This window comes from Mycosarcoma maydis, chromosome 1 (genome assembly GCF_000328475.2).
Source record: "Mycosarcoma maydis chromosome 1, whole genome shotgun sequence".
Lineage (NCBI taxonomy): Eukaryota > Fungi > Basidiomycota > Ustilaginomycetes > Ustilaginales > Mycosarcoma > Mycosarcoma maydis.
In genome coordinates this window covers 2099287-2115958 of record NC_026478.1, presented here as the reverse complement: position 1 = coordinate 2115958, position 16672 = coordinate 2099287, and the positions used below count along the sequence as shown (strand labels likewise).

The window sequence follows — 16672 nt, the reverse complement described above, 5'->3', positions numbered from 1 at the left end:
AGAACGATGCGATTGCGTCAAAACCTTCAAACCAAGATCGGAGACGGCTGACCGCACACGCAGTGGCAATTGTGAATCACGAATGATGCTTGGAGCGGCGACCAATTTCGAGGCAGCAGAGAGCTGTGTGGTCGTGCAGATGTGCTGCTAAGCTCATCAAAACTCCCAACTTGACCCGTACGAAGCCGCGAAGAATTTCCAATTTCCAAGTCTTGCTGACCAAAGCACCCTCCCTCACGCGTGATTAGTTCGCCAGTCTGTGAGGGCGCCAATCAGCTAAGCTCGAATTCTCACCTCAAACCTCGGATCCGCTGCAGGATGTTTATTTTGACATCAATCAAATTGGCGATCTCACAGCTTTCTTTCCATTATCTTTCACATTCGTGATTCACGATTCACGATTCGTGTTTACCCTGCGTGCTACGCTTCCTCCTGATCAAGAATCCGACGGCAGCGGCAGACTTACACGACGAACAAGACACACGGCAGAGTCATAATCATGATTATTGTTCCCTCCATTTCTCGATTGCTGCACATCCTACAGAGCATTGTAGCTTTCAAGCTCCATGTGGGTTGGGGAACGGCCCAGAAGAGCGTCCAGACACGTGGCTCAAAGCATCTGACGACGTATCTCCGTCATCGCTGTGTGTTCCCGGAGCGTGAATGAAGAGAGATTGCGTCAGCGATCAGAATCTTGTGCCAAAAAGGTCATGCTGGCTCGATTGTACCTACGTCTCTTTGTAATAGCTCTCCAGGTGTGAGATAGCCGAACGCTGCTTTTGACCGTACGCACGTTGGCAGTAGCAAAAGTAAAGCTGTGTTGCAGATAGAATCACCACCAGTCCGACCATACCACCCACCTGTGCCCACATAAAGTAGTTGCAAATCTGCTTTCCCGGAGCGAAGGAATCGAATGCATCAAAAGGCACACCCGTCGACGAGTTGAGTGGCGGATTTCCGTAAATTCTGGTACATACTTCTTGCGACTGCTTGTGCTTGGTCGCGATCACCGCCGTCCCGATCGATGCTACGGTGGTAAGAAGGAGTACAAGAAGCAAGTTGACGCGGATGTAGAGTCGGTAGATCGAGCTCATCTCGACTCCAACAGTGATCAGTCCAATGATCTGCCAGGCGAGCGTCACGATTGAAAAAATGAGCAGTATCAAGGTGAAGATACGAGGTAAAGTGTCGACCGCTGCCACAATGGTGGGTGTCGTGGTGCTGAGCACGATGATGCAGCCACTGACGAAAGCGAATTCGAGTGGGATCAGGTAGGCACCTACTTTGACAAGCGGATAGAAAAGACAGCAGAACTCGACACCTCGGCCACCTCGACTGGCTTTCTCTTCGTAAGGCTCCTCCATGGTCAACGTTATCGGGCTGTCGTTACCACCAACTTGAACCGTCTACCAGAGACGTTGCGTTCTGACAACCTTGGTGCGTCTCTTGATGATCGAATCGAAATGTGAGCAATACCAGATTGAATCACACAATAATGCACCGAAAAAGCCGATCTACCAGAGACCGAAGCTTAACCCTGCACGTATGAGCGAAAGTTGAGAAGGTGGGAGGGGTGGAGAGCAAAGGTAACAAGGCCTAGCAAGCGTCTCCTAACATCTTCTCTGGTACAGCCTGCGATCATCAAAACCCGAACTCGCCGGCAGGGGCCTCCGTTCGGTCAGAGACGAGAAGACCCGCAAGAAGAAGCAAGAGATCAACTCTACCCTCCCATGGACCGCACACTTCTGTCACGGTGGAGCAGCAGGAGAGCAAACTGTCAAACTTGGCAGTGATGAACACGCACCTAAAAAAAAGCGGCTCCAGCTGCTGTCTTGACCGAATTTCGTGCATTCACGATTCGGCAAATTTATTTCCACTCTGCGATTGAGGATCGTGACATATCACCTCGACACGCAACATGATACATTTGTGTCCACTTGATCGTCGCAGAAAGCTTTTCATCCAGTTCATGCAGACTCAGAATCCATGTTTCTACTGCGTCATACTGTTGCTCAACCTGATCCAATCAGGCCGACTTCGAAACATGAATGGCAGAAGGAAAGATTGACAATATTGTTCAAGTCGCCGATATCTCTTTGTGTAGCGTCCGACAAAAACGCCTTGTCTTGCTTAGTCTCAATTAAAGCTGATAGGACTTACGAATCAAAACCTTATTGTACAACGTTCTGCTCAAATCCTTCACGAATGGTATGTATTCTGGCACGTCTTGTAGAATGGACTGAGTAGTGGATGTTGATTGCTCTAGTCGGCCAGCGATGCTTTTTAGGTAATGTTGTTACATGATGCCGAATCAGCTGGTACGGTAGTTAGGACATCTGACCTCGTTGCTCTTGCAATTTGTTGACGATGAACAGCGAAGTATCGAGGAAGCGCTCGACACAGTTGCTGAGGCAAGCCTCTTCACCTCGACCGAAGCTAGATCCGATCGACGACTTGATGCACTGATCCCAGCATCGGTCAGTGAAAGTGTGGATCGACGATTGAACGCGAGCCTTGGCCTGTTCTGCGTCGAGGAAGGTCTGCAGCTCTGTGTATGAGAAGGTCGCGGCGAAAACAGAATGGAAAGCGGAGAACGTCAGACTAGCCTTCTTCCGGTTAAGAACTCTACCCGATAGTTTTAGTGCGAAACCGAGTCGGGGCTTGAGAGCTGAACCTACCTTTCTGATCAGCTTCTGCGAGTCCGGACATTGTTGCTGTGGATGAGGATGAGTAACCGGAGGTGATGGAGTCGAACACTGCAAGAATCGTGAATGGGCATGTGGAGATGGATACTTTTGATCCTTGTTCTTGACAGAGAGGGTGTGGATTAGTCATGCTTTTCAAGCACTCACTTCTTTTCTGCTATGCGTGGAGGTTGAGTCCAAATTTTGCGGCTCTCTCTGCAGCAACCTTTCTTCTCGCTCGCCAGGAAATTTTTCCCGTTTGAACCCTGAATTCACGTATAGTAATTTGTATCCCCCGAGCCAGCTTAGTGAGGCCAATCTTACTCCTCTTACTCCTGCGCAACACCAGCCTACCGATCTTCACCTAATACATCCATTTCAACCGCACTTGGATAACAATGACGGGCTCAAAGCTTACCAAGAAACAGCAAAAGGCTGCTCACTTCAAAGCTGGCAAAAAGGGCAAAGCTCTCGAAGATCACCCCGCCACCCCAGATGACGTTCCTGAGGATCCTCCTGCCCCTACCACTGCACCGGAAGCATCCACCTCTTCCAGCGTCGCTAAAGCTGAGACATCGGTAGAAGAACCAGCCAAAGAGGAAAAGCGAAACAAGAAGCGCAAGCGTCTAGCTGCTGAAGCGGAAGCTTTGGCGCAGGTACAGGCTGAAGCTGGCATCACCGCGGAAGATTCACTTAAGAAACGGAGTCAGGACGACAGCAAACCGAAAAAGATCAAAGCAGCAGCATCATCGAAAGTCAAGGTCGAAGCTGTGGCGAAAGCAAAGAAGACAACCTTCGGAGACGACGGAGAAGTAGCTTCGCAACAAGCTGTCCAACCTGAGGTTCAAAGCTCTGCAGAAACCTCTGCAAGGGGGAACAAATTCATCCTCTTTGTGGGAAACATGGCCTTCACCACCACATCCGAATACATCTCCAAGCACTTCGGCCAAGCATGTGGTGAAGTACCCACAGTGCGACTACTGACACGCAAAGCTGATCCTAATGCACTCGCCTCTTTGTCTGCTTCGAAACGCAAATCCATCGCCAAGGGTAAAGCGCTCGACCCAACGAAACCACAATCCAAAGGATGTGCCTTTGTCGAATTCAAAACCTCTGAAGCGTTGCGCAAAGCACTCAAGTTTCACCATACGCTGCTAGAAGGCAGGAAGATCAACGTGGAGCTCACTGCTGGCGGTGGGGGCAAAAGCGAGGCGAGGCAGGAAAAGATCAAGGAGAAGAATGCAGGGTTGGAAAAAGAGAGACAAAAGTTGCATGGCAAGTACGTCGCGCCGAAGAACGAAGCGAGGAAACAACAGACGAGGCGTAAAGATACGGATGCAGGCCCAGACGATGGTGAGAGGGCGAGCAAGAAGAGCAGAAGGGATGGGGATGAGCAGTCGAACAGAGGGTGGGGTAGAAACGGGGGCAAGGAGAGTAAGATGCCGAAGTTCATGGCGACGGGATCCAACGCTGTACGTGTTGCACCTACTTCGTAGCATCTGCCCACACCGCTCTGCTAATTTTCAGCGGCTGCCTCACTTTTTCGATACCATTTCGCACACTGATGCAGACAACCAGACACGATTGTGGCAGAGACTGCAGCATGACTATGAAAGTAAGGACCTGACTTTCATTCACAAGATCGAGACGTGAACCGTTCATCAACAAGTAAAGAGAAGCTAGCTTTACCAAGGCTTTTTTGCGCCTTCTAAGCAGAAGTGCTGTCGATCGCAGCATCGTCGACGTTCCACAAACACATTCCGTCGTGGGGTTCCTTCGCCTCTCCGCCCTTTGCACTGCAATCATCCTGGAACGCTTTGATAGCATCATCCCTCGCGCCGTCATAATCCAACTGACAGAATCCGTAGACGAAAGACATAGCGTTGGTCCACGTTGCGCTGCACTGTTGTTTCGTCTTGTCGTCGACAATCACACTGCTGTCACCCTCAAGTGTGGTAAATCCTTCGAGCTTCTTGGCCTTGGTGATACTGGCAAGCATCTGAGTGCATTGCGACATGAACACTTTGCCCTCGACTTTGCGTTGAGCGCACTTGTACTTTTGAGGTTTGATGATGGGTTGTGAAGAGCCTTTACAGCAAGCGAGCGATCGAGTGATGGCGTAATCGACCAGTGTGTAGAGGAAGGTGCCTTTAGTTTTGAAGCCGTCCGCATCGTTGGTGGTCTTGCCGCCTGCATCCGGGGCCGAAGGAGGAGGCGAAGCGGGTGTAGGAGCCACATCGCCTCCATTCCCGGCCACGGTGACAGGAGCAGGCTTCACATATTTATCGTCGTAGTTTGGCCAGATTTGCGGACAATATCCTTTGTCAGGTGTAAGAACCTCACCTGTCGCCTTGGTGCACGTCTCCTTGAACGCGTTCAAAGCATCGTCCGGAGTCGAACCAGGAAGATGACTGCAAAATTGAATACCCATTCGACGCGAACCAGGAGCAGAACCCATTTGCATATCTTGATGCTCAAAGCACTGGTACTCCTTGATGGACGGTAGTTCGTTGGGCGTACCCATGCAGCAGAGCAAATCGCTCACTTTGGTATTGTCCGTCAGGACAATGTTGAATTGTCGGATGACTTTGAGGTTTGGATCTGTGATCTGCGGATTGTCAGCAGAGACGCGTGAGACGAGGGTCAGCGAAATGGCGCCCAGTAGGGCGATCCAGGTACGATTTAGCTGCATCGTGTGGCGATCGTACGTCCAGGTAGCGGTAGGTAGGAGAAAAAGCAAACGGGAGGCAGAGTGGGATCAAGGTAACCTAGCGCTCTTATAGAAGAACAGCTCCGTGAGGCCCACAAAGAAAGACACTGGAAAGTGCTCGAGTGAATGCCCACCACTGAGCACCGTTCAGCCCTTCATCTCACTCAAAACATCACCCAGACACACATATGAGATATGTAGGGACAAGTCGGTAGCCAAGTCTCTCTCGGCGATCGCCCATCCACGTCGAAATGAAATGCGGTGGATTGCCACATCCAGCACAACTCAGCCAGCAAGACCGATTAACCACAGACTGAGAATCACGAATGCACTGGGCGGCAACGAGCAAGATGAAATTATGTTTGAGTCCTGGAAAGGCCTTACAGGGGCAGACCGCAGATCTCACAGTCTGATGCACTCGGCTCGTTGTGATAAGTGCAGTGGGAGCAGACCTTGACGCCGGCGGGCGCATCGTCGGCTGATGCAGCTGCAATTGCTGCAGCTGTGGCGGCATCGGTATCACTAAAGTCGTTCCTTGCAGAGGCACGACGGACGTGCGAAATCTGCACTTCGTCGTCGTCGTCATCATCATCCTGGCCATCGTCATAAAAGTCCTCATTGGCATCATCGAATCCAACGTCGTCATCTGAATCCACCCCACCGTCGTATATGAATTGATCCTTGGGTGGGTCACTCGCTTTGGTCCCGCTTGCTGAGTGCGGCGCATGTTCACGGGCGAGAGCCATGAGCGTCTGCCAGCCAGGTCGAAGGAGGAGCGCATCGAGCGAGGCCCCCGAGTCATGGGTGGTGGCAAGACGACAGAGAGCAGCCATGTCGTCCTGGTCAAGGAAGCCGCTCGTGTCGAGGAAGGCGAGCAGATGCCAGTCACTGAGCACACCAACAAGCTTGTCGCGTACCTGATCGTCGTCGGCTCGCGACTTGCCCTTGGTGCTCTCGATGCCATCGCCGATGGGGAACAGCTCTTTTTGGCCGACAATCTTGCCGATGTTGGTCAAGGCGACAGTGAGATCCTGATCGTGAAGACCGGGTCGATTCTCGATGGGGAACTTGGAGCTGAGGAACGTCGGGTTGGGTGCGTTGGGGAATCCGTGGGTAGCGTTGACGATGAGATACTCCACTGGAAAGGTGGGTTTAGCGCTCTCTTTGACGTCGATCTTGTACTCGTTTGTATAGCGATAAAAGACCTCGGGGACATAACGCTCTCCTTCGCTAGGTTTGACACGGATGATATTGGGATTGACGCTGGCCTCGATCATATCTGCCTGAACCATGCCCATGCCTTGCTCGCTGATCTGATACGCTGACACGTCGATCGCGCCCTCCTCTGTACCGCTAAGGATGCACGTCACGAACTTGGAGTTGAAACGACCGGTAGAGCTGAAGCGAGACGGGTTGGGATTACCGAGCTGAAGCTGAGCGGCAAAGATTGTCTCGATACCAGAGAGGAAGAAGCTGTCCTTGTGCCGTTTGCAGACGACCTTGCCGGCCAACGAAGGGTCCTGGTGGGTGGGGTCGGCAGGGCTCAGGTCCGAATAGATCATGCCGACAAATTCAAGCCCGCAAAGCTTGGCGAGCTTCTCGACGCGCGGTTGCTCTTCCCATGGCACACCGAGAGTGAGTCCGTCGAGCTCACCTTCTTGTGGAGGTTCGTGAATAGCTTCAACAACGGCTTTGATACCCATAGGCACGTCGTGATAGGCTTCATAGCGTCCAAGAAGAAAACCAAATCGCTGCGTTGCGGTACTTCTCCAGAAAGAGAGGATGTTTTCGATGAGGTCGGGATGCGCGAACTCGACGTGATCCACCATACGGTACGGTTGGCGCTGAAGGGTGATGGCAGAAGGTTGGCACTTGGTGCAGATACCTGCAGGCCAGCTGAGGTGGCTTGCGGAAGGACACGGTTTCTTGACGCTATAGTCGACCTCTTCGAGTGGCGGAATGAAGGATTGGCTGGGCTTGTTGGTGGCAATGTCTTGCTTGCGCAAGTAAGCGTGGAAGGAGAGATGCTTGATGTTGTTTTCAGTTTGGTACTTGGAATCGTATGGTTCGAGAGGCATACAGTAGTCACACATGCCCTTGGGACCATGGCGACAGAATTGCGAATCCTTTTTGCGGGTGATCTTGCCTTGCTGCGCCTGCCAGTATGTGTCTACGGTGTGCTCCTCGACGGCCTCCCAGGGCTTCTTTGGACGGGCCGGTAATGGCGAGGGTTGATGTTGCGATGAGGAGGCAGTTGCGGATGAGGATGATTCTAGCGTCGATGTAGAAGGAGGAGGAGCTGTATCAGAGCTGTTGCTATCAGCCGCAGTGGAGGGGCGCTCTTTGTAGGAGGCAAAGAGAAGGTGACCGTGAGCGATGCCAAGCTCGGCGAGTGTGCTACCTTTGAGCGTGCTAGCTGCGAATTCTCCGCCTCTTGGCTGGTTTGAAAAATTGAGAGAGTCCGAATCTGCATTCGGCATGGTCTCCAGCACCTTTGCAATGAGCTGTGATGCGTCATCGGTGGGCTGCAGCTCGAAGCGGAAGTTGCCATCTTTTGAACGAACACGAACGATCATGGTTTCGAAGTGGATAAGATGGAAGAACGAAGCAGAAGATGCCAGTGACGCTCGCCGTATGATGAATTATGGTGACGATTGCGCAAGTTTGGGCGGCAGCTTATATCGCTAGAAACGAAAAATTAGATGCGGATCGATTGGTATAAGATAATAGTGGTTTGGTTGGAGGTGTCGTCTGTACCTAAGTTGTGAGTGTCGTACCGTTTTCAACTCGAAGAAAGTGGAGGTCAGCGGCACTGAAGCTTGGTGTGTGCACAGCTGAGCCTGATTCACAATTCGTGTTTCAAGAAGGGTCCACGCGTCGATCACAAAATTGAGCATGTTGAGTCGACAGTCTTGACAAAATCCAAAAGTATTCGTGATTCGCGCACGAGTCGTGAGGCACGAGTCACGAGTCACGTGCCGATCACGGATGTAAGATCTGTATAAATTATACTTGTGCGACCTAAGCGTTCAAAATTCCAAAAACACGAAGGTGAAGCACAAAGCGTTGAAGCATGGTCAGATCATGCACGATGCAGTGACAGCCGAGTAGTCAGCATGTGCACGCGTTCATGCCACTCGGAAGAGTGGCTTCCGACGACTGCAACATGCTGCTCAATTTGGTATGCGTATTGTTGATTGTATGATGATCGTACGAAGCGAAACGTGTCGATGGAGTCATGATATCTCCGATGCTATCGTGATTGGTGTTCGCAGCAGCATGCTTCAAGACCAATTCAGATATCTGAACAATCACGAATAGATGCGTGGACGGCAAGCCGAGATGCTCTCGTAGACTTGCACTGCAATACCAAGAAGAGAATGACCCAACGGAAGCAGCGCGCCGCGAAACCTATCGGAAATGCCGTGGCTGTGATTGGCTGACGAAAATGGCTGCTCCGCGGACTTAAAATTCGAGGGCAATCTTGGTGAGTTGGAACAAACGTGTCCAAAATTTGATCTTCTCCAAGTGTGCTTCCTTTGTGTTTAGTCTGTGGCACACGAAGTTTCTAGCTGATACGGAGCATGAAGCGCCACCTTTTCCAGACGATGATGTCGGGCCATAGGTAGTCACAGACTGAGTGGCGAGGTTAAGATAGAGTCCATTCACGATTTTTGATTAACTAATATTTGGCTCAAGGATCAGCCCACCGTGCACTGAACCGGAAAAATGTATTTTACCGTGGCGTGTGCTTAAAGGGCAAACACCTCGGATGCAGAATTGGACAGACATGAGCTTGCCCATAAGTTAACTACTGTATACTCGATAGACGCTTTTGACGCGGCTTGACCTCCTCGACACTTTTTTTTTAATCGTGTAGCAAGGAGCAGCAATGGATGAGCACGGCACTGACGAGGCTACAGCCGTGCAAGCGCCAAAGAGCGGAGTCGCGCTCGGGTCTAATCACGAACTTGATCAAGCACGGCAAAAAGCACGCGGTCGATGAAAAGGAAACCTTCCCCGCAGCGCAGCTGTTGTTGGTCTCGAGCCGGCGGTGGTTGAAGAGCAGCCAAAACAATCACAGGAATCACGACTCCCAAATCGAAAAATAAACTTGACTTGTTAACTAACTTACATGAAAACATATTATTACTTAAAATGAAAATGCAAGACCGAAGTGAATCGTGAATAACTCAAGTCGTGAGTTACCTCTTGACTTATAGCCGCCATCAAGCGTGATGCTGAGCTGATCCGGTTGCGGTTTCGATCTCTGCAAATCCCGGGCTGAGCGCCAGAAACATAGCCGAATCACCCATACAAACCAAAAATGTAGCAGAAACCACGCAGCAAACCAGTCGGCGCGCACGACACTTGTTGCTACGGCTACGCCTCTCGAGTGACACTCAGAAAACTCACATGACCGATCGATCCTGCGCCCGCTGAGCCTGAGCTGCAACTGAGCAGAAACCACGACGTAGCAACTGAGCATGTTGAGCAATGCCTTCTACAAGCACAAGCGAGGTAAAGGACGGAACAAACACAACCGCTGCGGGGACGTGGTACAGCACACGGTTGATTTTCTTGCTTGTTCAGCAACGCACAACTTGACCAGCGTATATTCAGCTGGGTAACGACTCCACGGGATTTCCGTTCTCACTCTCAACGCTGCATTCGTGATTATTCACGATTGGGATGACTGCCCTGACTCAACACTCACGACTCACTCCTTTGCACCACGTTGTGCGTGCTCTGCCTTCTAGTCGTCACTTTTCCCACTGTTCTTCTCTCTAAGTTACTTGGTCCTTACACCTCTATACCGATTGTTTCCTCTTACGCGTCCATCTCCTTCTCCTCACCTGCCTCTTTGCGGTAACACCAATACCACGTTGCCGACTACGCCTTGCCTGTTCCACCCTTGGCTCAGTCGATCGGTTCTTTTCGTCGCTTCACTTTCCAGGCTCTGACAACACAATCCTGTTCTGATACTTGATCTTTGTCGTACCATCCCGCTTCATCAGAGTCCCTTTTTAAAACCGGCATCCACTTTAAACCGTCTTCGATTGGGACGACACTGCAAAGTTCAATTTCTGCGGTCAGCATTCTGTCCTACACTCAGTCTCATGTCGATATCCCTCTGATTGACAACAAAAGCATCCTCGATACCTGCCTATAGATCGTTGTGCGCGACGTGTGGCTAATCTGGCTGCCATCAGACCATGTCGCTCCCTGTAACGAACCTGGCGCAGTCGAGCGCTGCGCTACAGATCGAGCCCGCCTCTGCCGACACAACAGTACAAACGTCTACCTCTCGCACCGTCTCCTCTGATCCATCGGATCCCATCCCAGACGCCCCAGACGAAAGCCATAGCGAGTCCTCTCGGAGTGCCGCTAATTCCAGCCAACATGCAGCACATATCTCCACGGCCGGAGAAGAAAAGTCGGGCTACGAATACAATCCCGGCGTACGCGCTTTTGTCGGAGGTAAGCACAGAGAAAAGTGGTTCCAGGTTTGGCGACCCAAGGACCCCCCACCTGCTCCTCCCGCCAGTCTTGACGACGCTACGCTTATTCCACTCGCAAACGCCAATGTCATTAGCCGCATCTTCTTCCAGTGGATGACCCCTATCATGGTGCTGGGTTATCAGCGACCTCTTGAAGCTACCGACCTCTGGGTGCTCTCCGAAGACCTCAGTGCCAAGCAGCTCGGCGGTCAGCTCAACAAGGATTGGGAGCGCCGTGTTCGCGAAGCCAAGGATTACAATGCTAAGCTTGTCTCGGGCGAGATCCGGCCCGGGTGGAGGAGACGCACCTCTTGGGCTCTGCGATCCGTGCTCAATCCCAAAGGCGGCGATGTCAAGCAACGCGAAGCGAGCTGGAGAGCTCCACCCAGGCCTGCTCCTGCCGCTGCTGCTCCTGCTGGACCTCCTACGTCTGGTCCTTCCCAAGCCAAAGTTACCAAAGACTCCTCGGGCCACAAAAAGCCGTCGCTTGTCTGGGCCATGCACGATCAACTTGGTTGGAAGCTGTGGTCTGGTCTCTTGTTCAAGATCGTTGGCGATACTTCGCTCATCACCTCGCCGCTCGTGCTCAAAGCCATCATCAAATTCGCTCAAGAGCTATACGCGGCTCATGCACGCGGAGAACCTGGTCCGCCCGTCGGCCGTGGGGTCGGTTTGTCCTTTGCCCTATTCTTCATGCAGATCATCTCGTCTCTAGGCACTCATCAGTTCTTCTGGCGCTCCATGTCGTGTGGCGTCGAGTCACGAGCAGCGCTCATCACCGCCATCTTTGACCGTGCCATGAAAATGAATGGTAAAGCTCGATCAAGTGGTAAGCTCATCAACCATATCTCTACCGACTGCAGTCGTATCGACTTTGCCTCGGCTTGGTTCTCCATAGTCTTTGCTGCGCCTATCCAGATGATCATCTGCATCATCATTCTCCTTACCCAGCTCGGTCCCTCGGCGTTGGCCGGTTTTGCCATCTTTGTCATTGCCACTCCTCTTCAATTACAGACCATGAAGGCGCTTTTCAAGTTCCGACGAGGTTCTATGAAATGGACTGATGCAAGAGCAAAGACCATTCAAGAAGTCCTCGGAGGCATGCGCATCGTCAAGTCATTCTCGCACGAAGCCAAATTCCTCGAGCGCATCTACGACATTCGGAAGAACGAGCTGAACGGCATCCGCAAGATCCTCATCCTTCGATCCGCCAACAATGCCATCGCATTTAGCTTGCCCATCCTAGCGGCTGTCCTCGCTTTTGTTGTCTACAGCCTCACCGGTCACGACCTCAATCCCGCCATCGTCTTTCCTTCGCTCACGCTTTTCCAGCTGCTTCGAATGCCGCTCATGTTTCTGCCTCTCTCGCTCTCGGCCACTACCGATGCCAAGAATGCCTTTGATCGTCTTTACACTGTCTTTACTGCAGAACAGCTCGAAGACACAGTCGAGCACGACGAGAACAGCAAGCACGCTCTTGTCGTTCGCGATGCTTCTTTCCGCTGGGAGACTGTCGAGGCAGACGAGGCGCTCCAGTCCAAAGCTAAGCCCAAAAAAGGCGCCAAGGGTGCCGCTGCAGAGGTCCGGTCAGCATCTCGTACAGACATGTTCAGCAAAGCCAAGAGAGGGGCGAAAATGTCGCCTGCTGTTCCTGTCACCAACGAACCCGGTCTTCCCACACCCGTGTCGGCCAAGATGCCTGACAGCGACAACGCACGACGTTTGCAACAGATTCGATCCGAACAGAACGACTCTGCTGCTGATGGAAATGTTGAGGCGATTGTCACCGAGGCGCAGCTAGAACCCACGCTTGGAGAGGCTACTAGCGCCGAAAAGACCGTCGAGGAGGTGCAGGAGCCCTTCTCCATGTCTCACGTCAATCTCTCAATTCCCAAGGGTGAGCTGGTCGCCATCGTCGGTCCCGTCGGTTCCGGCAAGTCGTCCTTCCTTCAGGCCTGCATTGGTGAGATGCGCCAGACTAGCGGTTCAGTTCAGTGGGGAAGCGAGCGCGTGGCGTATTGCTCACAGAGCGCCTGGATCCAAAACGCAACGGTGCGCAATAACATTCTTTTTGGACAGCCTTTCGACGAAGAGCGCTACTGGCATGCGGTCAAGGTCTCTGAACTCGAAGCGGATCTTGCTATGTTGCCCGCTGGTGATCTTACCGAGATCGGTGAAAAGGGTGTCAACCTCAGTGGTGGCCAGAAGCAACGAGTCAACATCGCACGTGCACTCTACTACAATGCCGATATCGTCTGTCTCGACGACCCGCTCTCTGCCGTCGACGCGCACGTCGGCAAGGCGCTTTTCTACAACGCGATCATGGGTCTACGTGCCAAAGGCGCTACCGTTTTCCTCGTCACCCACGCCCTCCACTTCCTCCCCGATGTTGACCGCATCATCACGCTCGAAGACGGCCACATTGCCGAGATGGGCACGTACGATGAGCTCAACAGCGCCAATGGGCCATTCCAACGTCTGGTGGTCGAGTTTGGTGGCGAAAAGGAGAAGAACGAGGAGGAGGAGAAAGGAGACGAGGCCGAAGCTATCGAGGACGCAGAAAACGATGAGAACAAGGGCAACATTCTCGACCGTAGCAAACTTTCTGGAGGCAAGCCCGGTGACAAGGCCGGTGCCCTTATGCAAGCTGAGGAGCGAAACACGGGATCCGTGTCGATGCACGTCTACATTTCGTACCTCAAGTTTGGCCGTGGAACGTACATGGTCCCGATTTGTGTGGGGAGCATCGTGCTCATGCAGGTGGCCAACATTCTCAACTCGTACTGGCTGATTTGGTGGCAGCAGAACCACTTCAACAAGCCCGTCGGCTTCTACATGGGCATCTACGCCATGCTCGGTATCGTCATGACCATGTTCACCTTCGTCATGGGCTGCGCCATGGGCTTCCTCAGTTACTATGCCTGTAAAAAGGTCCATCACGAGGCGATCCAGCGTGTTGTCTACGCACCCATGGCTTGGCTCGATGTGACACCCATCGGTCGAATTATGAATCGATTTTCGAAAGACGTCGATGTGGTCGATAACCAGCTGGCTGATGCGGTTCGTATGGCCGCCAACACGCTTGCATCGGTGGCAGGTGCCGTCATCCTGATTACGATTCTCACGCACTACTTTGTGATTGCCGTTGCAGTCGTCCTCGTCTTTTACTTTTTCGGAGCGCTCTTCTACCGCTCGTCGGCACGAGAAGTCAAGCGTCTGGATGCTCTGCTGCGATCCAATCTCTATTCGCACTTTTCTGAGACCCTGTCCGGTCTTGCAACTATCCGGGCGTATCGCGAAACCGACACTTTCGTCAAGGAGAACCAGAAGCGCATGGACATTGAGAATCGTGCTTACTACCTCAGCATCACGAATCAGCGCTGGCTCGGCGTGCGGCTTGATATGCTCGGCGCGCTCTTGGTGCTCATCGTTGCACTTCTCACCACGGCTAGTTCGACACCTATCACGGGCGGTAACGCAGGTATTGCGCTCACGTACATGTTGACCGTCGCTCAAGCGTTCTCTTGGATGACGCGTCAGATTGCCGAGGTGGAGAACGATTCAGCGTCAGTTGAGCGATTGTTGTACTACGCCGAGGAGCTTGAGCAAGAAAAGGCGCAGACCCGACCTGACAATCCCATGCGCGAATCTTGGCCCGAGGAAGGTCGCATATCATTTAAGGACATCTGGCTCACTTACCGACCTGGGCTGCCATCGGTGCTCAAGGGCATCTCTTTCGAGGTAGGGAGTGGCGAAAAGGTCGGCATCGTCGGTCGAACCGGTGCAGGTAAAAGCTCGCTGTTGACGGCGCTACTGCGTCTTGTGGAGCTCAGCAAAGGTTCGATCGAAATCGACGGCGTCGATGTGGGCCATATCGGATTAGAGGACTTGCGGCGCAAACTAGCCATCTTGCCACAGGAGCCGTTGCTATTCAGTGGAACGCTGCGAAGCAACCTTGATCCTTTCGGTATTTACGACGATGCACGTCTCAACGATGCGCTCAAGCGTGCCTATCTCATCGGGGACGACACGCATACGCACGGCGCGGCGACCCCTGTGATACCCGTTTTAGAAGCCGGAAGCGAAACGGGCTCGGTCGAAGAGGACGAGAAGAAAGTGGTTTCGGCTTCAGGCGATTCGTCACCTGGCCGATCCATCACGCGCATCAGCCTCGACACGGTCATCGAAGAAGAAGGAGCCAATCTGTCCGTTGGTCAGCGTTCTCTCGTTTCGCTCGCCAGAGCCTTGGTGAAGAATTCCAAGATTATTCTGCTTGATGAAGCCACCGCCTCAGTCGACCTCGAAACCGACGCCAAGATCCAGCAAACGATTCGCGAAGAGTTTGCCAACCGCACCATACTTTGCATCGCCCACCGTCTGAGAACGATTCTGTCGTACGATCGCATCGCGGTGTTCGACAAGGGCGAGCTGGCAGAATATGCAAGCCCGTTGGAACTGTTTGATCGCCCCGAAGGCATCTTTCACAGCATGTGTGTGAGAAGCAACATTACGCGCGAGGAGATCGTACGCAATGCACAACTGGGAAGTGCTTTCCAGTAATCGATTTGGGCATAAGACACAAGTTGTAGCCATGAATCATCCACACATACGGAATAGTCACATTGGATTCGTTTTCATATCGCTCCTCGCAGCTTGTCCAAAATATCTGAGAGCAGCTTCTTTAAGCATGAGGCGAGCATTTAGTCTCGACATTGACCGACGACTGGGATGATGCAATAAATACAATTCCATTGATTGGATGATGTAAACGCGATTTGTATATGTACAATCGCCAGGCAAGCGCGCCTTGATTCTCGCATTCCGTCCGACGTGCTTCTCATCTTGCTTTCAACTTTCCTCTTTCGCCCGTCGTTTTGCTGGATTAACCATACGAACCCATCTGGTTGCCACTCTTCGGCTTGCTGATCTTGCCGATATTCTTCTTGACGATGTCAAACACCACAGCGTACATGTTCCTGATGTCGGTCAAGTACATCTTTAATCTATATACCGTTTTTCTGTCATGCTCGAGGATCGCTTTCTCGTAGTCCTGCACACCTGGGAACTTGACCAGTTTGGCCGCGAGGTCACCTCTTGTAGAGTGGTATGTGAAAGGGGTGGAGATGAGTGTGTAAGCTGACTCTTGGGTGCGGATGATTTCGTTGAGCGCTTCTTCCTGGATCGAAACGCCGAAAGTATCTCCGTCTTCGATCTGCGGCATTTGGAGGTTGATGTATATTTTGAGCGAATCCATGGTTTCGATGAGTTGGTCCCATTCGATGCGCAGCTCGTCGAATGCGCGCATTAGGAAGGCTGGCGTGTGGACTACGCCGGTGTATACGTGTGCAGCGTCTGACGAAGGCGAATCACCGTTCACAGCCCGGACATCGACTGTCTTGCGCTTCTTGCTACTCGAGCCAGCGTCATCGTGCGACGCAGAAGACGCGTAGACAGCTACATCGCTACCAATGGTTACAGGCTCAAAGTAGTGAGCTTTTGAGAAGAGAGATTGCCCGTCGCTCTCGACTTCGGCGATCCTTGCATTCAGCGAAAGAATCTTTTCCGGCAATGTCTTTTGAAGGATGTTGATGGCGTTGTCACGAATGGATTGCTGCCACGCTTCGAGCGCGTCTGTTGTAGACTGCTCAAATTCGAGCTTGACAGCTTCTCCTGACATTTCGAGCTAGACACATATGACGACGATGGCGAGCTGTTGTACTATTAAGGATGAGAACGACGAGGTGGCACGAGCGCGGCTCTCTGTACCACGAGAAGGA

The 16672-nt window shown here is 52.3% G+C and overlaps 7 protein-coding genes across 7 annotated transcripts; 2 read left to right on the top strand and 5 right to left on the bottom strand.

Annotated features, from left to right (window-relative positions):
* Window positions 1–728: 728 nt before the first annotated feature.
* Window positions 729–1364, bottom strand: UMAG_11169 (uncharacterized protein; the record flags this gene model as incomplete). Its single annotated transcript, XM_011388419.1, has 1 exon — window positions 729–1364. One exon carries the CDS (start codon window positions 1362–1364, stop codon window positions 729–731), a length of 636 nt encoding a protein of 211 aa, XP_011386721.1.
* Window positions 1365–2327: 963 nt separating this feature from the next.
* On the bottom strand, window positions 2328–2709 carry UMAG_11168 (putative protein transporter; the record flags this gene model as incomplete). Its single annotated transcript, XM_011388418.1, has 2 exons — window positions 2328–2548; window positions 2679–2709. 2 exons carry the CDS (start codon window positions 2707–2709, stop codon window positions 2328–2330), a joined length of 252 nt encoding a protein of 83 aa, XP_011386720.1.
* Window positions 2710–3082: 373 nt separating this feature from the next.
* On the top strand, window positions 3083–4180 carry UMAG_00716 (uncharacterized protein; the record flags this gene model as incomplete). Its single annotated transcript, XM_011388204.1, has 1 exon — window positions 3083–4180. The coding sequence occupies one exon, from the start codon at window positions 3083–3085 to the stop codon at window positions 4178–4180; it is 1098 nt and encodes a 365-aa protein (XP_011386506.1).
* A 212-nt stretch (window positions 4181–4392) lies between these two features.
* UMAG_00715 (uncharacterized protein) lies at window positions 4393–5376 on the bottom strand (the record flags this gene model as incomplete). Its single annotated transcript, XM_011388203.1, has 1 exon — window positions 4393–5376. The coding sequence occupies one exon, from the start codon at window positions 5374–5376 to the stop codon at window positions 4393–4395; it is 984 nt and encodes a 327-aa protein (XP_011386505.1).
* A 398-nt stretch (window positions 5377–5774) lies between these two features.
* On the bottom strand, window positions 5775–7970 carry UMAG_00714 (putative nuclear protein localization factor and ER translocation component; the record flags this gene model as incomplete). Its single annotated transcript, XM_011388202.1, has 1 exon — window positions 5775–7970. One exon carries the CDS (start codon window positions 7968–7970, stop codon window positions 5775–5777), a length of 2196 nt encoding a protein of 731 aa, XP_011386504.1.
* A 2640-nt stretch (window positions 7971–10610) lies between these two features.
* On the top strand, window positions 10611–15455 carry UMAG_00712 (putative ABC transporter; the record flags this gene model as incomplete). Its single annotated transcript, XM_011388201.1, has 1 exon — window positions 10611–15455. The coding sequence occupies one exon, from the start codon at window positions 10611–10613 to the stop codon at window positions 15453–15455; it is 4845 nt and encodes a 1614-aa protein (XP_011386503.1).
* Window positions 15456–15777: 322 nt separating this feature from the next.
* UMAG_00711 (uncharacterized protein) lies at window positions 15778–16572 on the bottom strand (the record flags this gene model as incomplete). Its single annotated transcript, XM_011388200.1, has 1 exon — window positions 15778–16572. The coding sequence occupies one exon, from the start codon at window positions 16570–16572 to the stop codon at window positions 15778–15780; it is 795 nt and encodes a 264-aa protein (XP_011386502.1).
* Between the last annotated feature and the right edge of the window lie 100 nt (window positions 16573–16672).